General features: G+C 35.8%; 1 protein-coding gene across 4 annotated transcripts; it reads left to right on the top strand.

Moving 5' to 3' along the window:
- Positions 1–615: 615 nt before the first annotated feature.
- LOC18051272 (protein MOR1) lies at positions 616–20,221 on the top strand. Of its 4 annotated transcripts, XM_024191757.1 has the most exons (55): positions 616–939; positions 1,057–1,162; positions 1,248–1,371; positions 1,477–1,556; positions 1,665–1,842; positions 1,936–2,000; positions 2,574–2,656; positions 2,753–2,838; positions 3,008–3,121; positions 3,908–4,027; positions 5,109–5,211; positions 5,394–5,530; positions 5,881–5,946; positions 6,075–6,192; positions 6,290–6,330; positions 7,210–7,281; positions 7,391–7,492; positions 7,595–7,700; positions 9,589–9,701; positions 9,787–9,874; positions 10,071–10,171; positions 10,358–10,465; positions 10,558–10,663; positions 10,743–10,822; positions 10,905–11,051; positions 11,188–11,263; positions 11,430–11,554; positions 11,621–11,731; positions 11,811–11,960; positions 12,067–12,141; positions 12,238–12,319; positions 12,428–12,519; positions 12,601–12,702; positions 12,793–12,867; positions 12,954–13,049; positions 13,128–13,229; positions 14,224–14,325; positions 14,540–14,722; positions 14,801–14,912; positions 15,228–15,304; positions 15,383–15,462; positions 15,950–16,012; positions 16,143–16,269; positions 16,558–16,680; positions 16,828–16,905; positions 17,139–17,297; positions 17,392–17,550; positions 17,958–18,055; positions 18,222–18,378; positions 18,477–18,593; positions 18,833–18,928; positions 19,061–19,132; positions 19,222–19,294; positions 19,418–19,501; positions 19,587–20,221. In XM_024191757.1, exons 1-55 carry the CDS (start codon positions 780–782, stop codon positions 19,859–19,861), a joined length of 5,925 nt encoding a protein of 1,974 aa, XP_024047525.1. In that variant the 5' UTR covers positions 616–779; the 3' UTR covers positions 19,862–20,221. The 4 variants fall into 4 exon arrangements, with proteins under 4 accessions (XP_024047525.1, XP_024047524.1, XP_024047523.1 ...); XM_024191756.1 differs by having other exon boundaries at positions 618–939; positions 19,222–19,501; XM_024191755.1 differs by having other exon boundaries at positions 618–939; positions 12,238–12,519; positions 19,222–19,501; positions 19,593–20,221.

The following is a 20,221-nucleotide window of genomic DNA, read 5'->3' as shown; positions in this document are numbered from 1 at the left end:
TATGATGTTCCATCTAACGGCCGTTTGATGGTTTATTTATTTACGAAATCAAGACAAAACCAAATAATAAATTAGATTTTCTCCGAATCGCTAATAAAGAATCATCATAAATTAGGATAAAATTATGGTGCAACTGTGGTACTATACTACAGTTACACCTAATCATTAGATTTAGCTGCACACATGTACTATAGCTGAATCTAATGGCTAGGTACAACTGTAGTATGGTACTACAGTTGCACCATAGCTAGACCCCATAAATTAATACAGTTTTCATTTTTTTTTTTTTGAATTTTCAGTTTTTATTTAATATAGAACTCACGACTCTATTCCCTCTCTGAAGTGTCTCTGGGACCCGTCTTAGGCCTAAAACATTGCACTGCTCAACCACAATCACATATCTCACGCGCCAACTTAAACGCCATTTTAAACCGCCAGTAACTCAAATGCGACGTAACAAATTTGAATTTCCAGATATTCTCCAGTGATTGGCCAGTGGAAACACGCTCATTTATAGAAGCGTGGGAATGACTCTTGTTCAAAACGTACAACCCAAAATACCCCGTCTGTCTCTCTCTCTGTCCCTTTTGTTTTAGAGAGAGAAAGAGCGTGAGATAAAGATAGAGTACCCTCATTTTTGTCATTTGGTTTCTCTCTCTTTCCGTCTCCTAGTGCCGGCACTCGCCGAGAAAATATCAAAGAAAATTGAAAGAGAAAGAAAGAAAGCTTCAGTTAAATTTATTTCGTTATTTGCGAGATTAACTTAGATCAAAGCGAAAATGTCCGAAGAAGAGAAATTATTGAAAGAGGCGAAGAAATTACCGTGGGAAGATCGGTTACTGCACAAGAATTGGAAAGTTAGGAACGAGGCTAACATTGATTTGGCCGCTCTATGCGACTCCATTACTGATCCTAAGGACAATCGCATCAGAGAACTAGGTCAGTATAGTTTCATTGTCTCAGATCTGACTTTTGTATGGATCTGCATTGAGCATTGTGGTTGTGAAATGATGCGCTGTCGTTTTACTTCTATTTATTCTTTTGTGTTGATGTTAGGTCCGTTGTTTAAGAAGACTGTTGCGGATTCGAATGCGCCGGTACAAGATAAGGCTCTTGATGCGTTGATTGCTTACTTAAAAGCAGCGGATGCGGATGCCGGAAGGTGCAATTGCTGCTTAATTATTTATATCATTTTAAATATAAATGAATGGAAAGTTTTGACTGACGTTGTAATGTTGTCATTGTAGATATGCCAAAGAAGTTTGTGATGCAATTGCGGCAAAATGCCTGACGGGGAGACCGAAGACAGTGGAGAAGGCTCAGGCGGTGTTTATGCTTTGGGTTGAATTGGAGGCAGTTGATGTTTTTCTTGTACGCTTCTTCCTTTGCTTATCTTTACATTGCATGCGGTTTCATTCTTCATTTATTGACCTGGGATGGAATGAAAGCTATGAGGTAAATTTTGTTTAATTGTAGGATGTAATGGAGAAAGCAATAAAGAACAAGGTTGCCAAAGCAGTTGTGCCTGCTATTGACGTCATGTTTCAAGCATTAAGGTCTGCACATGAGATAATTTTGGTGCAAACTATGAGTAACTTGTTGGAAATTTTTCTTTTTCTTTTTTAAATCTAACTGGGTCATGCTGTTTTATTATTTTTAATTAGTGAATTTGGAGCGAAAATTATACCTCCGAAGAGGATTCTGAAGATGCTTCCTGAGCTCTTTGACCATCAAGATCAAAATGTTCGTGCTTCCTCTAAAGGACTGACACTCGAGCTCTGCCGGTGGATTGGGAAAGATCCTGTAAAAACAATATTGTTTGAGAAGATGAGAGATACTATGGTATGTGAATATTAATTTGACAAATAATTTTTGTGCGACTTTCCTTTTATGTGGAAGTAGTTAGTGAATTATATGTTCTTTTGTAATTTTTAGAAAAAAGAGCTGGAGGCTGAGCTTGTAAATGTGTCGGGGACAGCTAGGCCGACTAGGAAGATAAGGTCAGTGCCCTGTTCTTGAGAAGACTTTCTCTGTGTTTTCTGTAATTAGAATTTTTCCATCATTTCAGGTCATGCAGTTAGTGCTGTGAACTCCAGAATATTTATTCAAACAGTTTTCTTTTTCTTTCTTTCTATTTTTTTACCTGTCCTTCTTGGTTTGTTCAGTTACCTGAGGCAGCATGAATGCTAGTCCATGTCCTGCAATAATTTGGTGTTAAGTCCACCTAAAGTTTCAATGGCTAATATTTGTGAACCAGGAGATCTGATGAATTTGGGTCTTGTCAAATGTAAACCCTTTGTGATGCACTATACTGCCAATTGGTCCAAATAAAACGTTTTTGTCTCATTTGTATAGATCTGATTTTAGTTAAAATCCATAAGATGTTATTTGTTTTGATTGTGTTTAATCATTCTCAGACGACCAGCGCTCATAGCCATTATAGCATTGTCAACATATACTTTATGTAGATGCCCCTGTATCAACATTGTAATCATATTTAAGATGGCTTAAGATGATCTTGTTGGTCTATCTTGCCATATTCCCTGTGGGATTAATACATATATAATTTTCAGGGCTGAACAAGATAAGGAGCTAGGGCAGGAACTTATTTCTGAAGATGTGGGTCCGGGCCCTTCTGAAGAGTCTACAGCTGATGGTAATGCCATTTGCATCTAGGGACTGGAATATGCTATTTTCTTATGGTTAATCTAATGTAGTGCCTCATACTTTTTTATTTTAAATAATTTTGCAGTTCCTCCGGAGATAGATGAGTATGAACTTGTCGATCCTGTTGATATACTGACTCCTTTAGAGAAGTCTGGATTTTGGGAAGGAGTGGTTAGTACTCTTTCTTAGTCCTTCAATTGTTGTTCATTGGTACTTGATATATCTTTACATTTCATTGTTTATGTAATTTTGATCTGCTGTTAATCTCTTGTTAATGATGTTTTGGTTATGCAATTTGTTGTTCTCTTGCTTATTTTTTGCCAATTTTTCTGTCTTATAGAAAGCTACCAAGTGGTCAGAAAGGAAAGACGCCATTGCAGAGCTAACCAAGCTAGCTTCCACGAAAAGGATAGCACCTGGTGATTTTACAGAAGTTTGTCGGACTTTAAAGAAGGTTTTCTGAGCTTCTTACTTGAAGTGAATTTGTTTTTATCTTTGACGCCATGTGATGTCTTCCATTATTTCTGTTAGGGGACAGAGCTGTTTTGGTACGCTGCTTTTCTTTTTGCATTTTATTTTTTGTATGTGGTTGGAATGGTATGGTTATTCCTGTACAGTTTAGTTGCAGGGGCTTGAGTTGTGGTCTATAGTTATTTTAGATGAGTTATCATCTTTTCGTGTAGTTTTGCTGCCTGTGTAAAGTTGTTTTTGCCTCTCCAGTGGACATCTAAAAATATAATTACTTCCTGTTCTAATTTTTTATTCTTGTTATGTTCAATTCAATTTGAGAATCAGATCCGTTCTCTCTTAATATTAAACCCTGTGCCTTCTTCTCTCTCAGTGACCCCCAAAGTTTTTCATGATTCCATGAATGGTTGAAATGATGTTGCCTTAAAGCGACAGTATATTGTCACAGTGATATTATATTGTTCACTCTGAGATGACACTTTTTGAAAGTTACATCTTGGCTCTTATCAATAAGGTATAGTCAGCATTTTGTCGGCAATGGACCATAGATGAATTGCTTTCTGACACAGTATTGTGTGTTGGACATTGCTATTGGCATTAATTTAAAGAGCTGCCTTTGATCAATTTTTCTAATATACGTGGAGTTCCTTTGATTGAAATTTGAATGTTAATGTTGGCATGTTGATACAAATCTTGTTTGTGGTCGGATTGCCAGTTATGCAGTTGTTAGTTGTTATACCAAGCATATCTCTAACTGTGTGTATTTGCGCAGCTTATTACGGATGTGAACATTGCTGTTGCTGTTGAAGCAATTCAAGCTATTGGCAATCTTGCCCGTGGTCTAAGGACCCATTTTTCTGGCAGTTCACGCTTTCTATTGCCAGTTTTACTTGTGAGTACAATATGTAGTTTTGTACACACACGCTTTGATACATATTTGTATCAGTATATTTGCATCTTCATATGTTTTATCTGGTATATATGAGAAATTATGTTGAGTGGATTTTTATGGCCGTCTCTGTTTCTCCTTTTTGCTCTCTGCCCTTTTTGTTTCAACAAGTTTCCCTTTGATTATGCAATAGGCTTGTCCATATATGGACCTAAGCATATAAGAACATTTGAAAACCTCAGCTCTAATTTATCTTGTGCTGCATTTTTTTAAAGAAACTTTTGACGTCTCCTGCTTGCATGCATTGAGAATGGTAGCTATTTTCTGTTCTTTGTTGAATGGTATTAGGTTTCTTGAATAATAGCTCTGCTGTTATTTTAATCACCTTATTATTATTATTATTTTTATTATTATTTTGGCAGTCTGTGTCATTCATTGTTTTTATACTTCTCTGATATTTCGTATCCATATTGAATGGAAGTTTTGCATCATGAATATTTATATATGTTTGACAACAGAGTAATGGATCATTTGACTTTGACAGGTTTTTAAACCAAGAATTATTAGTCCACTGTTTTTATTGATTACAGGCCAATTAAAGGGCCATCAATGATCCATCAATATAATTTTAATACAGCGGACATCTGTTAACATTTTTTAAAGTTTGATTACAGAGATAGTGCTGCACAATCCAACTTACCACAAAGAAACTTCTAGTAACTCAGTAACTCTCTTACAGCTGAGTTGCTTTCATTAGTCACTGGAATCTGAAGATGATGCCCCTGTACCTTTGTCAGGGTCTCCAATCCGGCCTTCATCTCCATCCCTGATTCCCTCATCATCCTACCTTTCTATTCTTATTTCTTAAGGAAAACAGTTTATTTCTTATTTCTAAAGGAAAATTTATTCTCTATTTCTCAAGGAAAAATTGTTGTGTTGTGAGTCATTAGTATTCTGGTTCATCAAGTTTTTTTGATTGGTTAACTTATTAGTATGTTTATGAATTTCATCTTTCAAATAATTGCTATGTATTGTATTTGTGTATGAAGCATTTAGTTGTCCTAACAAGTTTTCTCTCATATAGGAAAAATTGAAAGAGAAAAAACCTACAGTGGCGGAGTCACTTACACAAACTCTCCAGGCAATGCACAAGGCTGGATGTTTAAATCTTGTTGATGTTGTTGAAGGCAGGTTTCCTTTCTATTCTAATTAGTGTTTTGTGATCTCAGAAGGGTAATTGATATGGACATTTTCTTTTTGTAAGAGTTCTGGGCCATGTGAATTTATTTGTTTTCCATATGTACTTGTCACTGCATGGTTGGCTTCTTGTGAATGTATTCAACAGCTTAATGACTGCTGTTCATTGCAGATGTTAAAACATCAGTGAAAAATAAAGTTCCGCTCGTGCGGTCATTAACTTTGAATTGGGTGACATTTTGTGTTGAAACGAGTAGCAAGGCTGTTGTTCTCAAGGTGCATAAGGACTATGTTCCAATTTGTATGGAGGTAAGTGCATCCGTTGTTTAAGAGGCTTGTTTCTATTTTTTTAACTATATTTTGTGTGCTTTTTCTCCTTTTCCCATCAATTTATGAAAGCTGAAACATCTATTTGCACCTTTTTTCATGGATTTATTAACGTTGAAACATCTTTAATCCTGTTCTGTAGAAGCCTGTGGCCAGCAATTTTGGGTTTTTTTCGCAACATGCTAATATTAGGAACTCCCAAAAAAAATTTTTTTTTTTTGTGTGGATTGATACTTGTGTACATGTATACTATTGGAAATCTGGACCATCTGCTATTACCTTTTGTAATATATTATGTAATACTTGTAATTTAAGCAATTTAAGTTTTGTAGTGTCTCAATGATGGAACCCCTGAGGTGAGGGACGCAGCCTTTTCAGTGCTGGCTGCAATAGCTAAGGTAATACTGTCAAATTTGCATTCAGCATTTTGTTGGTTTAAATTTATTTATCTCCCATTGTCATCTTATAAAAAAATTTAAGTTCTGCTATCATAAATCTTTTTCCATATTTGTGGATTCTCTCTTAGTCTGTTGGCATGAGGCCTTTAGAGAGGTCAATTGAGAAACTTGATGACGTTAGAAGGAATAAGCTTTCTGAAATGATTGCGGGTGCTGGAGGTGATGTGGCCACTGGTACAAGTTCAGGTTTGTTGCTTTTCTTTTTGTCTAGTAATAATTGCTCTTAGTTTACTGTTTTGAATTTTACGTCATTTTTTTTCTTATGTTTATCATGCAATGGCAGCTAGAGTTCAAACTTCTGGTGGAAGTGTACCCTCTGTGGAGGTGTGTTTGCCTTTTCTTTTCAGTTTACTGTTTACGCTTTGTTTTCACCCCAGTTTTCATATGGTTCACAAAGTGTGTTTCCTTATTATTGTCTTTTATTATGTGTCTTGTGGTAGCTATTACTTGAACAATTGTGTGATAAGATAGGTATCAACATTTGGACATGCAATTACCTTGAGTTAAACTGAAAAAACTAATAAAAAAGGTAAACTAGTATATTGCCTGTTGTATAGTTAGGAACAAAGATTTCTATATCCTAAAAATTAAAATGTGTAGGAAAGATGTCACAATGTTTGTGGAGCAGAATTGAAATGCTCAGTGGGATCTATATCAGGAAATGTTGGCTTTGATTTCTGTCATGTTAGTGGTGAGTACCTATTTAATTGCTTAAAAACATCCCGCATGTTCCCTCGTTTCTCTAGTTTTGTGGCAAATCCCTTTTCCGTTCCATAAGTTCCAGAAATGAATACAGTGCTAAATTTGAAGGGGAGAAATATGTTTATCACATTAGGTAAAGTGTATTTTATTCTTTAAGAACAGTATCTTTATACATATTTATTTGGGGGGATTCATTTTGTCATATAAAGAGGTTGCGCACTGATATGGTCTTAAACTTTGACATGTCCCCTTTTCTCCTCCTTCCTGTTGATTTTTCTCCTCTAGATTTAAAGTTGAATGTCCATGTTACTGTAATGTTGAACAGTTCCATTCCAGCTGCGGGAAGAAAAATGTTTTGAGATTTTGAAATTTTATCTGATTACCAAGGAGAAACTCAAAGTATCAATAATAATTAAGTGTCCAAGTGTGGTGTTGCACATGACATTAAATTATCCAGCAATTTGTTTGATTTTATAATATTATATATTCCAATTTATGCAGGCTTCAGAAAGTTCGTTTGTTAGAAAGTCAGCAGCAAGCATGCTTAGTGGGAAGAGGCCTGTTTCAGCAGCAGTGAGTTTTTGTATTTCATACACGTGTTTGTTTCATAGTGTTTTGGCAGGAGGGGTGAATATTTTTTGACTTTGGATTCTATTTTGCTATTTTTTTCCCTTCCCGACAGCCTGCTAGCAAGAAGGGAGGTCCAGTTAAACCAAGTGCCAAAAAAGATGGATCTGGCAAACAAGAAACTTCTAAATTAACCGAAGCCCCTGAAGATGTGGAGGTGAACCTATTGTCTGTCTACCATGGCTCTGTAACTTTTATTGGCCCTGATGATAAGTGATCTTAACGTCTTCAATTTCTCTGGTCTGTTTAATTGTTGCAGCCTTCAGAAATGAGTCTTGAAGAGATTGAAAGCAGATTAGGATCCCGTATACCGGCAGATACAGTAGGACAGTTGAAGAGCGCTGTTTGGAAAGAACGCCTTGAAGGTTGCTTATTATTTCTCTCACTTAATAAAATAGAATTTTACGCACTCTACAGTTGGCATTTTTCTTCTTAAGTGAATCTGATGGATTTCCTTCCTTCTCAATTCCATGGTTGCAAGTTCTCTATTCATATATCTTTGTAGCGGGGACCAGGCGCCCCCTAAAATTACACTTAATTTTAAATTGGTTTTAGACCTTTAGGGTAATAGCTTATCAATGGTTTGGATTTAATTGATTGATGACATGGAATTTTATCATAGGTTAAGTGTTATTGTGCTCGCTCTCTTTCTCCCTTGCTTATCATTCGTCGATGTTTGTTTTCCTTCTAACTTTATTTTTTCTTCATCTCTTGTTTTATCAATTGATTTCTCTCGCAGTTTTGTCCAAATGCAACTGTCTTTGAATAAAAAGTAAAAATTAGTAATATAAAATTTATTCCCTGCAAAACTACAAAAAAAGAAAAAAATTCAGGTGGATATGTGACCAATATAAATAGAGATAGCGGAAGTAACCTTCTTTTTTATCAAGGGAAATCGCAAATGAGTAAGTGATTTTTGTTATTATTTTTTGAACTGAAATATGTATGTTACACATCTTTGAATCTGAATCTATAAAATTTTAGAGTAAATCTATCAATATTTTCTAATCTACCAATTATTAAGAGAGATTAAATAACAAAATAAAAAATAAGAGCGTAGATGAAAAATGGCAGTAAAGAGGAGAAAAGATGTTGATGGTAGAGAGTGGAAGATGTTAGAAAACATTGGGGACGCATACGGATGAGAGGAGAGAGAAAGTGTGCATTAATGATTAAACTAAAATAATTAATGTCATTTAATCCATTAAATCCTGATCTTTGATAAGCTTTTAATCTAAAGGTCTGTAATTAGTGCAAAATTAAGTGTAATTTTAGAGGGCTTCTAAACCGCCCATATCTTTTTAACCTGTCATATGAGTTTTTCTGATTGTTATGTGAGTAGTAGAATATGTATTGATCACTTAGGACGTACCTTTAGATATAGATGTTGCGAAGCTCATAGAGTATAGTTAGGATTACATTTTAAACAATTTATAAAAGTTTGGGTGGTGAGAATTTGTGTTGAACCCTTCTCTCATCGAACACTGCTATACTCCGTGCATGTGCTATGTGGTGGTTTACTGTCCATGTGACGTACTTAAACTAGAATGACCATGTATAGCACGGTTGTCAAAATTGTCTGTTAATTGTGGTAACCATGCCTGCGTTATGTACTTTCTGGAGCGAATGGCTCTAAGAGATTTTAAGCTGAAGTACCGTTGGCCCTGCTCATGTATGGCCTGACCTTTGACCTTGATGGGATGGGACCATTGTTTACCCCCATATGTTGATTGTGGCCTGTGGGTTTTCTTTTGTTGTGTACCATGCATTTGAAAGCACTGCAGAAGCAATTTTTTGTGTTGCTTTTTGATTTTAGCAGTGTTAATTATAACCATCTGATGAAGGAAATGAAAATGTAGTAGAAGAATTGTAATCTGCTTAACAGGATAAGATTATCTATAGGAAGATTTTGAGAAAATAGTTTCAGAGGTTAACTCTTGGAATTAGAAAAGCTTTTAGTGGCAGAGTTTTCTCAATAGCTCTAAGTATTGAATGCATGCAATATGATGTTAATGTTTTCATGTTATGTTAGTCTTAAAAAGTGGTAAATTGGTTGACTCAATAGTTGTTGAGTTTTGTTGAGTTTTTTAACAGCCTCTTTATTTGGCTTGTGCTTTCATGTAAATGTACAGTTTCTTCTTGGAATGTTCTTCCAAAGTTGTTTATCAAATTGTATTATTGAATCTATATCTTCCATGGTTGCAGCAATATCATCTAATTGTATTATTGAATCTATATCTTCCATGGTTGCAGCAATATCATCTCTTAGACAGCAAGTTGAAGCTGTACAAAACCTTGACCAGTCTGTGGAGATTTTGGTTCGTTTGGTATGCATGCTTCCCGGTTGGAGTGAGAAAAATGTTCAGGTATGTAAAGGTTTGGCTTTTTCTCCTGGAGTACACTGATCTCTTTCAATTTTTTTTCTTTTTAATGTCTTGAATAATGATGCAGGTTCAGCAACAGGTTATTGAAGTTATTAATTACCTAGCTGCCACTGCAACTAAATTTCCCAAGAAATGTGTTGTTCTCTGTCTTCTGGGTGGGTATTCTCAGATACATGTTCTCTTATTTCAAGTTTGATAGCGCACTTAGATATCTGGGGTGCACAGATCCACCACATGTGGACTGGCAGGAGTCTTTTAGCTGATTGTGCTTATTTTTCTTGTGACAGCAAAGATGCTTTTATTGTCCTTTTTTCTTCATCCTTAGCTGGTCTTGTTTTGCGTAATAAACAGGTATAAGCGAACGGGTTGCAGATATCAAGACCCGCGCTCATGCCATGAAGTGCCTTACTACATTCTCTGAAGCAGTAGGCCCGGGATTTATTTTTGAAAGAGTAAGTACTATCGAACCGTTTTATTGTTATCTGTTCATTAGTATCTTCTATAGAGATTTTATTTGCAGTAAGTGGTCTGTGAAGCAGATATGAATAATGTCCTTTCATCCGTGTTTTGTTTTAAACTTACAGTCTTAATATTTTATAGAAAGTTTATTTATGTGTTAATTTGTTATTTTATTATAGCTTTACAAGATCATGAAAGACCACAAGAATCCTAAGGTTCTTAGCGAGGGAATTCTCTGGATGGTTTCAGCTGTTGAGGACTTCGGTGTATCACATTTAAAACTTAAGGTTTTTCCGGTCATTCCTTGACTTTCCTTCTTTGTTATTTTAACAATTTGACACTCAGTTGCTGTAATTAATTTTATGTGATTTGTTTGCAGGATTTAATTGATTTTTGTAAAGATACTGGTCTCCAGTCAAGTGCTGCAGCAACAAGAAATGCTACAATTAAGCTTTTGGGTGCTCTGCATAAATTTGTTGGTCCAGGTGACTACTCATTTTATGTGGAATTCTACATCTAGTTTAGTTTCATCTTTAAGATTCTTAAGACTTTTCTATTTTGCAGACATCAAGGGCTTTCTGGCTGATGTCAAACCTGCTCTGCTTAGTGCACTTGATACTGAATATGAAAAAAATCCTTTTGAGGTATAGCAATTTATTGGTTATATTGTCGCACGTAAGTGTCTACTTTTGTAGAATACTGACTCCATTCCTATACTATATTCAGGGTACTGTAGTTCCTAAGAAAACTGTTAGGGCTTCTGAATCCACTTCATCTGTGTCTGCTGGCGGATCAGATGGCCTGCCGCGTGAAGATATTAGTGGAAAGATTACACCTACTTTAGTGAAGAGCTTGGAAAGCCCTGATTGGAAGGTCTGGTTGCTTACTTGCACAAAGCTAGCTTGATATGTTGTTCATGTTTGCTGCCAATGTTGTTTGTGGATGGTGCAGTAGTTGGTTTTGAATAATTCTGATTTGTGTGTTTTTTTTCCTTTCCTTCTTTTCCCAGGTTCGTCTGGAATCAATTGAAGCTGTTAATAAAATTCTGGAGGAGGCTAATAAGCGCATTCAACCTGCTGGAACTGGTAACTTTAATATTTGGGATCATTTGGATTATGCACCGTGAGCTTTAATAACTGGGATCAGTTTGATTATTATTATTATTTTTTATTATAAATGAACATATCCTTGTCGTTCTCTTTTATGAACATTTTCAATCAGCCCATTATTGTTCCTTTATTTGATTGTCAGGGGAGTTATTTGGTGGTCTTAGAGGACGTCTATACGACAGCAACAAAAATTTAGTAATGGCAACTTTGACCACTCTTGGGGCTGTTGCTTCTGCCATGGGTCCTGCTGTTGAGAAGTCAAGCAAGGTTTGTGGTCATGCAATTGTAAATTTGAAGCTTGGAAGTGAATAAGCATAAAATGTTTTCTTGCAGGGCGTTTTGTCAGATATCTTGAAATGTCTCGGTGACAACAAGAAGAATATGAGAGAATGTACTTTGACTGTGTTAGATGCTTGGCTTGCTGCTGTTCATCTTGATAAAATGGTAACTGTTTTATCATATCTGTATTTGGGGCAATTTTGATCTCTTATTGGCAGGTTTCATGGTAATTCTGTTATTGTAGGTTCCATATGTTACAACAGCACTGACTGATGCTAAGCTTGGTGCGGAAGGGCGCAAGGATCTTTTTGATTGGTTGTCAAAGCAACTCACTGGACTAAGCGGTTTTCCAGATGCTGCACATCTGCTGAAACCAGCTAGTATTGCCATGACGGTAATACTTGACCAAATTTTCTTTTTACCAAGTACAAAATTTGCACGTAACATTACTGATTATGTTTTCCTTCTGAATAACCTTACTTTCTGGAAATTTTTACTAGGATAAATCTTCAGATGTTCGAAAAGCTGCTGAAGCATGCATTGTGGAAATTTTAAGAGCTGGTGGACAAGAAACAGTATGTGTGCTATTAATTTTCTGGTACATTTTCTCATTCAAATGTGTTTTGATTATTGGTTGAACATAATTTCTTCTTGGTGTGCCTGTTTTCCAGATTGAAAAGAATCTTAAGGATATTCAAGGGCCAGCTTTAGCTCTTATCCTTGAAAGAATAAAACTTAATGGGGCATCCCAAGGTCTCTTCTTTTGTTACTCGGCTCTCTTTTATTGTTCCCCTCATTTTTCCTTTACCTTCTGTCTTATGGTTTTTCTTTCCTTGATATCGTTTGAATCTGCAAGAGCAGTTTCTATGGGTCCAACTTCAAAGAGCAGCTCAAAGGTTCCAAAATCTGCTTCTAATGGTTTGTCTAAGCATGGAAACAGGGCTGTATCTTCGGTAAGTTTTCCATGCTTGAGTTTCAACATTTTCTGAATGTAATGAAGATATTGAATTTTTGTGTTTTAATGTCTTGGAAAGAGAGTCATTCCAACCAAGGGTGCAAGGCCAGAGTCAATTATGTCTGTCCAAGATTTTGCTGTTCAGTCACAGGCTTTGTTAAATGTTAAGGACTCAAATAAGGTACTGTTTGAGTGACATATGAAGCATTCATCGTTGTATGAAGTAAATATATTGATGGAGCATCTTTCATTCTTACTTATTTATGTACAGGAGGATAGGGAGAGAATGGTTGTTCGCAGATTTAAGTTTGAGGACCCACGGATAGAGCAAATTCAAGAGCTTGAGGTTTATATTAAATGTATTTATGATGATATCTCTGCTTCTTCTTTTAGAAGTGAACAGTGATGGATCTAGATTTCATTTTCTTGCAGAATGACATGATGAAGTATTTCAGAGAGGATTTGCATAGGCGTCTACTGAGCATAGATTTTAAGAAGCAGGTTGATGGGCTTGAGATGCTACAGAAGGTGTGATGCTCACATTCCTGCCACTTGAGTTCCCTTCAAATTATCAATATATTAACTTATAATAATTTTTACTTGCAGGCACTTCCATCCATCCGAAAGGACATTATTGAAGTTTTGGATATTCTGTTGAGATGGTTCGTTTTGCAGTTCTGCAAGTCTAACACTACATGTCTGCTGAAGGTATACTTAGTTTCTTGCTTCAGAGGCTTTTTATTATTTTCTAGTTCTTCAGCATTTACAAACGGGGAAAAAGCCCTTTTCATCCCTAGAGTTTCATGCAATAGCCTATTTCGTCCCTACTTTTTAAATAATACCCCAAAACATCCTTCCGCTAACTCACCGTTAGTTTAATGCCGTTAACAAATAATTCAGTGAGGGCAAAATAGGATTTTTTTTTATTAAAGTGGTACAAACTATATTAAAATAAATTTTTTGCACAATTAAATAACACTACGAAATATGCAAAATTCATTAATTTTTTCTTAAATGAAATCAACGATAAAGTAGTTTGATATAGCCACTAGATAATCGCCATAAGCAACAAATTGTAATTAGCACAATATCTTTAAGTCATTGGAAGAAAAACTCAAAAATACAACCAATTTTTATGTGCTTGCATGTGCTGAAAATCTTCTTAATCTTTAACCAATTTTTATTTTGAGCTTTGCCACCACTCTTCTTTGACCATTATTGTCTCCCCAAGTCCTTACCACTGTCTCCCCAAGTCGGCTCACAGTGTAATTAGAGAGTATACTTATACGAATATGAAAATTGTGATTATTTTTGGTACTTAAATCTAGGGTTTATAGGGTTTTCATGCCGCCAAAATAGAGAGAAGTGCAAAATATTTGCTTGAAATAGAAGTTTTCATCTTTTTGGGTATTTCTTGTTTAGTGGGATTAGATAAACATCATTTTTAGTTATATATCAACTTTTATTTATTTTTTTTAATTTTCTCTTTAATGGAGAATCATTTTTTACCCTCAATGAATAACTAACAAACGGCATTTAATTAATAGTGAGTTAATAGAAGGATGTTTTGAGTTATTGTTTAAAAAGTAGGGATGAAATGGGCTATTGCATGAAACCCTAGGGATGAGAAGGGATTTTTCCCTTCACAAACGTGTTCCATTGTTAGTTATAACAACTTTTCATGATCCTTTGGAATAAACAGGTGTTGGAGTTTCTCCCTGAACTTTTTGACACTTTAAGAGATGAAGGCTATTCTCTGCCTGAATCAGAAGCTGCTGTATTTCTTCCCTGTTTGGTAGAAAAGGTGTATTTGAATATCTGATAACATGACTTTTTGATGGTTGTTGCTGTTTTGTATTTGAGAGATTTTGCTTTTGAGTATTTTGGATGGAATTAGATCCATGCATTTTTTCCCTTTGAGATTTTGAATGCTACCTTTGTTCTTTGGAACTGTTAAACATGGGTCTAATTGTTTCCAATTTGGTCCATTTGCTAACTTTTGTATTCTTGTGCTGCAGTCGGGGCACAACATTGAGAAAGTAAGAGAAAAAATGCGGGAACTGACAAAACAAATTGTCAACTTTTATTCTGCAACAAAAACACTTCCCTATATTTTGGAGGGTTTGCGTTCAAAAAATAACCGTACTCGAATAGAATGCGTTGACCTTGTTGGATTCTTGATCGATCATCATGGGGCCGAGGTGCTAGAAGGATGTTTTATCGTTTTCTAATTCTCTGATTTTTTTCTGGAAAACTTATATTTATTCCTTTTTTAACAGATCAGTGGACAATTAAAATCTTTGCAAATTGTTGCAAGTTTGACAGCAGAACGTGATGGTGAAATTAGAAAAGCTGCTCTAAATACGTTAGCTACTGGTTACAAGATTCTAGGTGTGTCATATTATGATGTTCCAGGACTGTGTCATACTCTTTGTATGGAAAAAGCTTTGAAACTGTACGATGCTGCCTTTAGATTACTGGCCTGTCTTTATTATTTTTAATTTGTTGGGTCATGCAAGTCTCGGTTTTGAGAGTTGCATTATTTGAAGGAGTGATCATATTTTTTATGAGAGGGTTTTTGCTTCTGCAAAATTTAAATTCTTTTTAAATTTGTTACCATTGGTTGAGGCAGGTGTGGATTGCTTTAGTATTCTCACCATTTGTTGTTGGCTTTGTTAATTTCTCTTTTACCCAACTCTTTCCCAGGTGAGGATATATGGAGATATGTTGGCAAGCTAACGGATGCTCAGAAAAGCATGTTAGATGATAGATTTAAGTGGAAGGTCAGATTACCTTGGTGTTTCTACCCATTTCTGTCTCTGGTTTGTTTTCATTTTTTTCACAATGCTGCATCATGTTAGGTTCGAGAGATGGAGAAAAAGAAGGAAGGTAAACCAGGAGAAGCAAGAGCTGCTTTAAGGCGTTCTGTCAGGGAAAATGGGTGAGTGTTATATCTAATAGTGGTGCAGCTGAATGTACTTATCATAGTACAGCACAACTTTATTTCTTTGCTTTCGCCAGCATGTTTCTTTTATATGCTGCAGCTAGATGATTGTATGTAAAATGAGGTTTTTTGGGTACAATTTTTTTCCATGATGATCACCTTGTCTTGCCTAAAGCTGTTGATGCTTTGTAGAAAAGCTTAAGTGGTCATCATGCTTTCAGAAAAGCTTTAACTGGTCATCTTTTTATGATGCTGTATTGGTCTACTTCAGTTATTTTTGTTTCTTGTATAATCAAATGTGAAATAAACAAAGACAAATGAGGCTATCCCCAAAGGATAGTCTAGTCCGTGAAATCATATAATAATAAGTTTGTATTGCTGAGAGTTTGCCTTGTTTAGCTTTTGAAATCATATTAGAATAAGTTTTATATTGCTAAAATTTTGCTTAGTTTGAACTTGTGAATTTTTGTGTTTTGATTTCCAGGTCTGATATAGCGGAGCAAAGTGGGGATGTTTCACAATCTGTTTCTGGCCCAACATTTATGAGGTTTATTCTTTTTCTTTTTCTTTTCTTTTTTTTTTGGGTTTGGCATGCGTATGTTGCATTTCCATAAGGATGCAACTATCGTGGTCGTATGCACTTCTAGCTTATGAGATTGATAGCATCACTGTTCCAGGAGAAACTATGGCCATTCTGAGCTTCATGTGGAAAGAAGTATAATGCCTCGTGCTCTTGCCAGTGTCAGTGGCCCTACAGACTGGAATGAAGCCCTGGATATTATTTCTTTCGGTTCACCTGAGCAGGTTTCCAACCTACATTGGCCCTTTTTTTTCTTTTTTCCACTACATCTCCATTTTTTAAATGTGGTCAGTGTTATCAACCTCTAAGAAAAGCCTTGTCATTAGTTTTAGACTGCTATATATTGATTTGGAGTCTGATTTATTAGAAATGTGGCTTGTTTGGGCTTTTTTTCTTGGTGTAATGGGCTGGCACATCTACAAAGACGCACACATACACACCTAAGTAATGGCCAGTGGGCAGACAAAGAAAACTGTTCCAAATTTAACATTTTACATTTTAACCTGTTGCAGTCTGTTGAAGGGATGAAAGTTGTGTGCCATGAGTTGGCACAGGCCACCAATGATCCAGAAGGTAGTGTAATGGACGAACTTGTGAAGGATGCTGATAGACTTGTTTCATGCTTAGCTAATAAGGTAATCAAAATTACTGTTCATTTAAAATAATTTGGGTCTTCTTTTCCCTTTCAACTTTCCTTCTTCCTCATATAGGCATTAAATATCTCAATACGAAAATCCTTATTCGTTTGGAAAATTAACTTTTTGTCTTCTTTTCACTGCTAGGTAGCCAAAACATTTGACTTCAGTTTGACGGGGGCATCATCAAGGTCTTGTAAATATGTTCTTAACACGCTTATGCAGGTAAGTTTGCAATCCTTTTTTTTTTTTTTTTAATGCTGCTGTTTAGGTTCCAAAGAATTATGGGCAAAAAGAGGTACTGAAATTTATGCAGCTATTACATTTGTAGATATATGATTTTAGCTGTTACATTTCTAATATGTTCTGACTTGTATTATTTAACTCTTTTATCTTCATCTTATCAGCAGTTAAACACCATTCATTGCAACATACTAACCATATGAACTTTGCTGCAGACATTTCAAAATAAAAGGCTTGCTTATGCTGTTCAGGAGAGTACTCTGGACAGTCTTATTACTGAGCTTCTGCTTTGGCTTTTAGATGAAAGAGTACCTCATATGGATGATGGCAGTCAACTTTTGAAAGCTTTAAATGTGTTGATGCTTAAGATTCTGGTAAAGTTTACCCGAAAATGGTTTCTATTTTTTACATAATAGTGCATGGTTTCTCCGTGTTTCTTGCTTAAGCAACTGGTGATTGTTTGTACAGGATAATGCAGATCGAACTTCGTCTTTTGTTGTCCTGATTAATCTCTTGCGTCCGTTAGATCCCTCAAGGTGGCCTTCACCTGCATCTAATGAGAGCTTTGCTGCCAGAAACCAGCGTTTCTCCGATCTGGTTGTAAAATGTCTCATCAAATTGACAAAGGTAAGTTTTTGCTGTTGGTGCTTCATTACTTTGGATTCTGGAAATTCCTCTGACAAATTGAGTTCATTGTTTGAACTTATATATATCATTTTCCTTCTTTTTGATAAATGTTTAACAACTTTTGGGGATTGAGGCAGTAATTGTATAGACATAACAAACACTATTGAACATGTCAATTGGTAGGGCAAGTTGTGTCCATACCACAATACAATCTATGTAAGATGACTAGTGACAAATTGAGTTAGTTCTTTGAATTAACATTTAAAAAAATAATAATAATAAGCTTAACTACTTCATGGATAGAGTGGAGAAATTTCCATGAGTTGGCACATGAATGTCAGTGTTCATTTTTCAGTGCCATATGGTTGAAACTTGAAAATGTGATAAATTGCTACCCTTTGCCACAGGTTCTTCAAAGCACTATATATGATGTTGATCTCGACCGAATCCTTCAAAGCATTCATGTATACTTGCAGGAATTGGGAATGGAAGAAATTAGGAGAAGGTATTTTTTTTTTTTTCCTTTTGTGGGGTGAATAAGGTGCCTGTTTACTTTTCCTTTGTGGAAAAAGGGGGTAGACAACTGTTTGGTGCAGTTGGTTGTTATCTCAATCTCTTTGCACTGGATGATTAACTGGTTTCTTTACCTGTTGTAATATGAATTCCGAAAGAGCTGGAGCTGATGACAAACCATTGCGTATGGTCAAAACAGTTCTTCATGAACTTGTTAAACTTCGTGGAGCTGCAATCAAGGGTCACCTGTCAATGGTTCCTATAGACATGAAACCTCAGCCAATTATTCTTGCTTATATTGATCTTAATCTTGAGGTAGTAAATTGAGCAAACAATAAACTTCACTGGTTTGTTTTGGTTAAATTTCAGGCTTTTTACCCCCTTATTTTGATAACATTTTTCTATATTTTCAGACTTTAGCAGCAGCAAGAATGTTGACATCAACTGGTCCTGGGGGCCAAACTCATTGGGGTGATTCAGCGGCCAACAATCCAACATCTGCCACAAATTCGGCTGATGCCCAGTTGAAGGTATCATTTTATAGTTTCATCTTTAATAATTGTTTTATTTTTCAAGACGATATCATTCTTGGACAATGGTATTTATTTATCGTGGTTATTTTTTTTTCCCAGCACCTTTTTTCTCGTTCCTTTTGTTTATCCATTCCATTTTTTATCTTTAACTTTTCAACTGTTGAAGCTAATCTATCTTTTTGCACTTGTATTCATTGTTTTTCTGCTAATACCTCTTGGATATACTCTATCTGCAGCAAGAGCTTGCTGCAATATTCAAGAAAATTGGGGACAAGCAGACATGCACTATTGGTCTATATGAACTATATCGCATTACTCAACTATACCCAAAGGTAAATAATTGTGTTTGAGTTGCTGATTTTGAGATGCTAATGAGTTGTTTTTGTGAACCACTTAGGTTTTGTTTGATTTATCATTTTTATGTATTTATTATTTCAAACTTTGTTTTGTAACATTTATTTCAGGTTGACATATTTGCTCAGCTCCAAAATGCTAGTGAGGCATTCCGCACTTACATCAGGGATGGCCTAGCTCAGGTTTGTATTTGTCATTTAAACTAAAATGTACATATTACATGGTTTAGAAGGAAGAGCGTAGTAATAGATACTTATATTTTATGCTTCAGATGGAGAAGAATGCAGCAGCTGGGAGGACACCTTCTAGTGTGCCAATGGCAACCCCGCCTCCAGCAGCTTTAGGTGTTTCTTCCCCTGAATTTGCACCTTTATCTCCAGTACATACAAATTCAATGAATGATGCTAAATCAATGAATGTAAAATCGGAGCCAACAAACTTTAATTTACCGCCTTCATACACTGAAGACAACAGGATCGGTGGTGCCATTGCTTCAAAAGTTCTTCCCCCCGAGAATCCATTGAGTGACCAACGAAATGAGAGATTTGGAGGTATTGTACCTGATGTCTATGTTTTTGGCTTTTCTTTTTTTAATACAAATTAGGACATACCTAAGTTTAAAAGTCATTGTGGAAGTTGCAGTAACCAGTGGGACACTAGATGCCATTAGAGAAAGAATGAAGAGCATGCAATTGGCTGCAGCTGCTGGAAATCCGGATCCTGGAAACAGGCCTTTGATAAACATGAATGATAATGTAAATAACGGACTCTCTAGTCAAAGCCGTTCCTCAGACCGTGCTAGTGTGGAGAATCCTGCCCAGGGGTCTGTTCTCCCTATGGATGAGAAGGCATTGTCAGGACTTCAAGCCCGAATGGAAAGACTAAAAAGTGGGACAATTGAACCCCTTTAATTCAACAATAATATGAGTTGCAGACTTGAGAGTTAAATGCCATTCTTGTAAATGGAAAAGGAGCAGAGTGGAGTGTGCTGTTGCCACACCGTATGTAGATCTCGCATACTATTCTTTTCTTGAATGTTGTGGCAGAGTTTTGGTAAGAGCACACTGACCTCATGCAGTTAGTTATTTGTGTAGTGTAGTGCATTTGTGTGCGCTGCAATTTACTGTTTGTATATTGTAATTAAATAATTGTCCTTTAGCTAATCTAGCCAATGTCTGAAAAGCTTCAAATTATTCCGATGTATACATTTCACAGATAGCGCTGTGCCAGTTTTGCTTTGTTCTGTATGTTATTATAGTTATTGCATGAAA

Source organism: Citrus clementina, unplaced genomic scaffold (genome assembly GCF_000493195.1).
Source record: "Citrus clementina cultivar Clemenules unplaced genomic scaffold, Citrus_clementina_v1.0 scaffold_2, whole genome shotgun sequence".
Lineage (NCBI taxonomy): Eukaryota > Viridiplantae > Streptophyta > Magnoliopsida > Sapindales > Rutaceae > Citrus > Citrus x clementina.
Note: the sequence above shows the minus strand (reverse complement) of the source record. Positions and strands in the feature narration are given on the sequence as shown.